Below are 8,627 nucleotides of genomic sequence, written 5' to 3'. Positions count from 1 at the left end.
AGGGTCAACAAAGTATTATAAAAATATATTATACATTAAATAAGATGTGTGCAAGTGAGGTAGGTTAGTAGACATTTTTTCACAAGAACATAGCTTTGGAATGTTTAGCTTTATTTTTGTTATGATGATGCCTGATACTACTTTTCTTAAGATTGTTACTTCAGACCAAATATTTTCAAGTCAAGTCAAGTTTATTGTATAGCCCTTGTATAGCCTTATTTGTATAGCTGCACGTACCACAGATTTTTGCAAACTGCAGACTATTATTACACCATCCCCTGATCTAAAACCTATTTGGGTCCAAGGAAAAACTCAAAAACCTCAGCTTGAGAAAAATGAAGAAACCTTGAGAGGGGACTGCACATTAGGTAATCCCTCTTCCAGGATGACCAGGCTGAAACTGATGTTGCATTAACAAACAATAAAATTAAAAATGAAATATAAAATAATTGAAGTATAATGGATGTAGGACTGTAAGGCGCATGGAATTAAAACTACAGTAAGAGCTGGGGTTGCATAAAAAAACTAATAAATACATTTAATTGAAATATTATATTTCATGGAATACAAATTAGCATGATAACTGGTTTCATCGCTAAAATGAATCAATTCATAAATGGTTACTGTGCTGTCCTCCCTCAAAGTATCCGCCTTTTTTTCAACCAGACAGCTAGTGAATGACGTCCCGAATAACCAGACTCATTTTCTTGGTGTTTATTCTGGGAATGGCCTCTACCATTACCCTTATAAAGTTGTGGTAAAACCAAGACAAAACTAAAACAAAGTCAGAAAATTCCCTTTAGATTGCTAACGATACAGATATCAAAAACCTCAACATGAGGAAAATGAAAAAAAACCTTGAGAAGGGACCACACATGAGGCAATCCCTCTTCCAGGATGACCAGGCTGCAATGGATGTTGTAATAACAATTAATACATCAACAGGAAATATAGGTCATTCATGAGCTTTAGAATAGAGGTGTGTTTTAAGCCTAGATTTAAACAGTTGCACAGAGGTTGCAGATTGAATCTCACGGGGCAGAACATTCCATTACACCGGGGCACGAATGTAGAACACTCTCAAACCTGTGGTTTTATTCTCGGCTCGTGGGATCACTAGTAGGTGTAGTCATCGATACCAATGCAAATACCAAGACCATTAGGATGATTAGATATTATACTATTTTAAAACTTCATCTTTTGAGGATCGCCATGCGCTTAGACGATTTCCTTGATTTAATTGCCTATTTATTTTTAATCTTAGAGTGAATTATTGATTGGTTATGGCCATGCGACTTTCCGAAGATAGTAATTATTGTGCCTTCTTTTTATTTCTTAATAATTACCAGTGTTGGGCACGTTACTTTAAAAATTAATTACTCATAACTTCGTCCAAAAAGTAACTGAGTTAGTAACTGAATTACCAAGGAACCAGTTATTAAGTAAAGTAACTATTTCAGTTCCTATAAAAATAAGTTGTATGTCAAAGAATTTGAAATTTTTGGAGCAAATACAAAACACCGCGTTTACTTGTAGAGATGGAAACTCCAACTACTTTTGGAGAAACGACTTTTTCGGCTCTGCTCACTAAGAGAGAAAGAAAAAAAACAAAAGGGAAAATACAATAACAAAAGAACGAAAGAGAGATAAAAGAAGAAAAATGAATACATCTTACAATTTTATACAAACACATTAACACTGAAAAACGGCGTTGTAGCAGCATAAAAAGTAATTAGGTAGATTACCCCATTACTGAAACAATAACATTGTAACGTAATGGCATTATTCATAAAGGCCTTGTCCCCAACACTGATAACCACATGCTTCATTTCCATTGTTATCATGTTTTTGCTTTCCCCTTTAGCCTCACTGCAAGCCATAGCAAATAAATACAGTACAAAAAATTTAAGAATTATATTGCTGATAAGTCTTTACGGAGTGCACGGGATTCCGAACGGAATGAAGGAAAAGGCGTTGTGGCAGGAAGTTTAGCCAATATCATATCTGATTTCGATGATGCCTTGATACAAAACCAATGGCGGGCCGGTATTTTATATGACATGGACCCATAGCAGACAGACATCTGGAAGGCTTCAGTTCACATTAATGATTAAAAATATTTGACAGTAGTTTTAAATGTTACACAAAGATTATACTGTACTTTTATTTGCTGAACAACTGCTTGAGTCTGTAAAAGAGGTTTGCTTGTTTCAATGTGTAATGGAGTATTTAATTGTGTGATAATTGTAAACAAAATAACAGTTTCTACTTGATAGATTTTGCCTGGGTTATTTTGTGTTTAAAATATTTCCATGATATATCATGTAGTCTGGCTTATTATTCAAATCAATCATGTTTTTTAATGAATGAAGTTTTAACCATTAGGATGATCTAAATATTACACCAAGTCCTTTTAAAATTGGAAATTCCATACAGAAATAGTATACTATTACATAATCTGTATTTTCTAATACATTCCTGGAAAACATCTTTCATTAAATCACTCACAGTTTAATTTCGAATATTACGTTAAGTAAGTGGACATACTCACTAGCTCAATTCCCCAAATTACAATAAATTATTTAAAGGTATTCATATAACAGTGTTTGTTGAATTTTACTGTAATATGGACACAATGATCGTTAGGCATCTTATTTCAAAGTGTTTAGTTCTAAATGCCACCCACACAAGGACATTAGGCATTATTTAGCTCTCCACAGCAAGTGCTAGACATAACATTTAATCTTTCAAAAAAACACACACACAGTATTTGAATAATAAGCAAAATTACAAGAACTTTTATATAAATGTGTATTATTTTGTAATACTTTTAAATGGAGATATTTGTATTTATTTTAGAATAGAAGGCAGCCGATACAGCTGTTATTAAAAAAAATGTTTTGGCCCCAATAATTTGCCTGTCCCTACCATTCATGCAAATTGTAACTGGGGGCAAATGTTCATTTACTGTATTCTTTGGATGCATTGAATACATTAAGGAAGAAGCTATAAAATGCATTGAAAATGAGTATCCTTATCATCTTGTAAAACAAATGATTCGAAAAAGCACCAATAGACTCTTGACTCCCCCCCACCCCCTTACTCTCCCACACATTGTGACGCATTAGTATAAACGATCAGGATTTCTCCAAGCTGTGAGCCAGCACCAGTCCGCTATGCGCTCTTCAAAGTGGGAAAGTGCGCTCGGTGCCGACTAGTCAACCCGGCATGGAGGACGCAAACAACACGACTATCCTCGAATTTACTTTGAACGAAACATCTGAAACGCCAGAAGACGAGGAAGTTTTGTTGAGTTACCAAATCCTTACCTCTTTGCTCCTTTGCGCACTGATCCTGTGCGCAATTTTCGGGAATGCGTGCGTGGTGGCGGCCATCGCCTTAGAGCGCTCCTTGCAGAATGTTGCCAACTATTTGATCGGTTCCCTCGCTGTTACCGACTTAATGGTGTCAGTTCTGGTTCTGCCCATGGCGGCATTGTACCAGGTTTTAAATAGATGGACTTTAGGAGAGATCCCGTGCGATATTTTCATTTCTTTGGATGTTTTATGCTGCACCTCGTCTATATTGCACCTGTGCGCTATTGCGCTGGACCGCTACTGGGCTATAACAGAACCCATTGACTACATGAAGAAAAGGACACCTCGGAGAGCAGCAGTTTTGATAAGCGTGACTTGGCTGGTGGGTTTCTCCATCTCGGTGCCGCCCATGCTAATCATGCGCTCGAACAGCGTGGAAGAAGAGGAAAAGAACCCCAAATTGTGCAAGATCAGGCAAGATATATCATGGTACACAATTTACTCCACGTTCGGTGCGTTTTATATTCCGCTCGCGCTCATGCTAGTCCTTTACGGGCGCATTTTCAAAGCAGCCCGCTTCAGAATTCGGAGGACCGTGCGTAAAAGTGAAAAAAAGAAAGTAGCCAACTCCTGCTCGGCTGTGTCCCCTGCGCCCTTGCACAAAAAGACCCCCAAGGAGGCTAAAAGCTGGAAGCTGGAGCCGCGTCAGGTGGCGTGCGTAAACGGCGCAATAAAGCACGCTGAAGACGGAGAATCACTGGAGATCGTCGAGGTCCAGGGCGGCCTGAGAGGCAACCTCGCGCTGCCAAATACTCCGAGCACCGCACCTTTGTTCGAGAGCCGGCACGAAAAGGCCACCGAAGCCAAACGGAAGATTGCCCTGGCGCGGGAGCGCAAAACAGTCAAAACGCTTGGCATCATCATGGGCACTTTCATATTCTGCTGGTTGCCCTTTTTCATAGTCGCCCTGGTCATGCCCTTCTGCCAGGCGTCGTGCCATATGCCCCGCTGGCTGGAAGATGTGATCAATTGGCTGGGCTACTCCAACTCACTACTTAATCCTATCATTTATGCGTATTTCAACAAAGACTTTCAGGGGGCTTTTAAGAAAATCATCAAGTGTCATTTCTGCAGACCCTGAATTGCCCGCTGCATGCTGGATCACACTCTTTTTAAAAGAAATCTTGGCAGTATTAAATATAATCTAAGGTACATTAAGCTTTTTTGAAAAACATTTAGACGTTCCTATAATTACAATTGAGCAACGACCAAAACAAGAACAAAGTTCCACTTTTCAAAATTAATGAGTAAAAAGTGGTTGCAGTTAAAACCAGATAGTAGAATATATTCACTTTTTACAGGGACAGTGTGTATTATTGGGGGCATCATAGTGGCAAAAATAAAACAATATGTATCTAAATAATTAGCAAAATATTCATGTAAGTGTAAATGTATGTAATATAAATGAATTACATGCATTCTTAAAATACTCATAGGTTGAGAAATTTGCATTTATTTTAAATGACATGAGCCCCAGCTAAAGTGAGTTGAAATAATTTACGGTCATCTTGCTGTGGAGTTTACCAGAAACAAAGATAAGATAAGGAAATGGTTGGAAAAGAATGAGAAGAAGATTGGTGCTGGTTGGTCACTTTGAGTCTGAGTCGTTTGTATTCTTCCTAGTGCTTTTTAGCACTTAGTTTCAGTTGCACTACACAATACATTGACATATAGTGATCAAACAATACACACGGTCCCTTTACTCAATTAGTTAATTTTAATGAAAGCCAAAGCCCTACATTTCAGTTTGTCATTATTATGACAAAATCCATATGCGAAATATTCTTCTCTGTGACTGCGTTTGGCTATGCTCAACATGTGTAAACCAACATTAGTGGTCTTATTCCTGTGGTGTGATATGGCGGTTGTGAACTCGCATTTGCAGGGCTTTATCGCCATCTTCTGTTAAGAAGTGTAATTAAGCTACAGAGTTAGTTTTTCTTTTCTTAGAATTATTTTGCCAAGACAAAGGCCTGGGACCCACTGAAATCGGGTCCTTGACCCACCTTTGGGTCCGCCCAATCAGTTCAGAAACTCTGTTTTAGATATGATTCTTGTATTTTGCAACTGGCATTGTAAAAAGAGTATTTGGTATTACATTTTGGGATGAAAATGAAAACTATAACCATGGATGATAAGGGATCTTTTCCAAGCACAACACATTTATGAATAAGCAACGGAAAACATTTTCATGTTTGTCACTGAATGTGTTGACTAAGTGTTTATTTTAAGAGTAAACTAAATGCAGCTTCGTATCTGAATTAGGCACCCAATATATAACAAACTTGAGTGGGAACTATGAATAGAAATATGCCTCAAATGTCATACTGCTTAAAAATATATTAAAAATAAATACAACGTAAGAGGTATGGCCGTAAACGGGCAATAACGTCAGATCAAACTACTAGGCATGGGCTTAATGAAGCTGAGAAAACTGTACAATATTGTCTTTAACATGAAACCAGACCGGACACCAGCTTATCCCCACCTTCACTGCATTAAAGCGGAGGGGAGGAGCGTTTTGTTTGTATTAATTATAACAAAGCATAACTTCTGTTAGACATAAGATAGAGATTTGCTATTTTTTGACATACGCATAAATTTATGGCGGGTTAATTAATCATCCAATCGGCCAGATCCGGCCCGTTGTTTTGTATATTTGACATTACTGCCTTATTGGGACACTGTGTCACATTTGACCACTAAATGTCACTGTTTTGTGTAGTTCAACCAAAAACGAGTGCTGCAAAGCATGAGGGAAAATACAGACTACGAAAACTCAAAGTGTCCAAACTGCACCATCATCATCATGGGCACCTTCATCCTCTGCTGGATGCCCTTTTCCATTGTCGCAATGGTCAGAAAACCGTCAAGTGTTATTTCTGAAAGACCCTGAATTGCCAGCTGCATGATCTCTTTATATAAGAAAACTTGTTGCCATTATCAAAAGCAGTATGAAATATTATCTGAGCTATGTGCATTGTCTGTATTGGTCAATAAAGAACCTTTCTGATAACCAAAGCTAGTTTTTGAATTTTGGGCTGAGAATAAAATTATCCATACAACCATAAAAATATGGAAATGTTAAAACAATACCGGTTTGATATGTGAGACATTAATAAAACAATTAGTTTTGAAAAACATGTATTTCTAAAGAATGAATGAATGGTCTTTACTGACGTTATACAAGTATAACCATATTAAAGGTGTTCTCCGTATACAGTGCAAGTAAATGGGTAAAATTATGCAAAAGAATAAACACATTAAAACAGTATCTCACTAAAATATATAATAAACATATCCAATTTCACAGTTGCAGTTGAACAGTATCTTGTGCTCATGGAAGCTGTAGACAGAAGTTCAGGGTTGTAAAAGCTCTTGTTCGTGTTTTAAAAAAACTTAACAGGTTAGATAATCGATATCTTTTTGATAAATAGTCAATGGCGTATTTTAAAGTGTATTTACAGCTGTGTGCATCAAAATATAGTAATTTGAAATATAATTTTCACGACAACCACTCAAAAATATATTTGTATTTTTTTTTCATTTCGCAATTATATTTGTGTTATTTTATTTATTCTATTCTCATTGTTTATGTATTTTTTATTTTAACACAGTGACCGAAAATATTTCCTAAAATAAAAAAGAAATACAAGAAAGTCCTACACTGGTTAGATAACACCAAAAGAAAGTATTTTGAATCCCCATTGCCGTGACACAACCTCTCTCTCTCTCTCTCTCTCTCTCTCTCTCTCTCTCTCTCTCTCTCTCTCTCTCTCTCTCTCTCTCTCTCTCTCTCTCTCTCTCTCTCTCTCTCTCTCTCTCTCTCTCTCTCTCTCTAAAGATATATATATATATATCTATATATCTATATATATATATATATATATATATATATATATATATATATATATATATATATATGTATATATATATATATATATATATATATGTATATATATATATATATATATATATATATATGTATATATATATATATATATATGTATGTATATATATATATATATGTATGTATATATATATATATATGTGTATATATATATATATATGTATATATATATATATATATATATATATATATATATATATATATATGTATATATATATATATATATATGTATGTATATATATATATATATATATATATATATATATATATATATATATATGTATGTATATATATATATATATATATATATATATATATGTATGTATATATATATATATATATGTATGTATGTATATATATATATGTATGTATGTATATATATATATATAGATATATATGTATGTATGTATATATATATATATATATATATATATATATATATATATATATATATATATATATATATATATATATATATATATATGTATGTATATATATATATATATATATGTATATATATATATATATATATATATATATATATATATATATATATATGTATATCCTCATATATTTTATTCTCATTTTTACGTACTTTTTGCAGTGTGGGGCTTCATGTGAGGGGAAAAATATACATCTTTTATCTTAATAACAGTAAACAAAAACATTTTCTAAAATTGAAAAAAAAAAAAATACAAGAATGTTTTACTTTAAAAATGATATACTTTACTGTATCCTACTTTACTACTACATAATTTCACTTAAGGTTTTTCATCCGACACTTCTTTATCCTGCAGTGATTTATTTTGCGTCACAGCATTAAAAGGATGACACTATTATAAGTATGTTTTTTTTTTGTGTTACCAAAATTTTGGAGATGCATAATGAAGCTGAATAGAAGTATCCTTCAAAATTCAAATTAAAAAAAAAAAAAAATTAATCTATGTTGCAACCATTTCAAAAATTAAAAACATAAATGGAAATTGTCAGTGAATTTTAACAAATATTTTTCTATGCATTTTCCTATTTATTTTCCATTTATATTTTTTGAAGAGCATAAAAAAACAATGTGGGTAAAAAAAAAAGAAATTAAGGAAAATATATATAGAAATGAAAGATTGTTTTATCCCGTAATACTATTATTTCTTTGAATTTTCAGCCTTTTCTGCAGCTGAGAAACCTAAAGGGTAGGCAAAGATATATTCCTATAATCAGTATTTAAATTATTTTTGAATGAATGAAAGTGAAAAACAATGGGGCATGGGTGTCGAACTTGTTTTTACCGAGGGCCATAACAGCATAAAGGTTCCTGTCAAAGTGACTGATGTCACTTATAAATG

At 33.8% G+C, this 8,627-nt stretch overlaps 1 protein-coding gene across 1 annotated transcript; it reads left to right on the top strand.

The window, feature by feature from the left end:
* Positions 1–3,184: 3,184 nt before the first annotated feature.
* Positions 3,185–6,334, top strand: htr1ab (5-hydroxytryptamine (serotonin) receptor 1A b). Its single transcript, XM_088355942.1, has one exon. It carries the CDS (start codon positions 3,229–3,231, stop codon positions 4,456–4,458), a length of 1,230 nt encoding a protein of 409 aa, XP_088212068.1. The 5' UTR covers positions 3,185–3,228; the 3' UTR covers positions 4,459–6,334.
* Positions 6,335–8,627: the final 2,293 nt, after the last annotated feature.

Source organism: Urocampus carinirostris, chromosome 16 (genome assembly GCF_059441175.1).
Source record: "Urocampus carinirostris isolate Australia breed hairy pipefish chromosome 16, RoL_Ucar_1.0, whole genome shotgun sequence".
Taxonomy (NCBI): domain Eukaryota; kingdom Metazoa; phylum Chordata; class Actinopteri; order Syngnathiformes; family Syngnathidae; genus Urocampus; species Urocampus carinirostris.
This window is presented reverse-complemented; position numbering and strand designations above follow the sequence as displayed.

What these genes read in the sequence shown, in the direction of transcription:
- htr1ab (XM_088355942.1), top strand. Translation starts at nt 3,229, where the DNA reads ATGGAGGACGCAAACAACACGACTATCCTCGAATTTACTTTGAACGAA.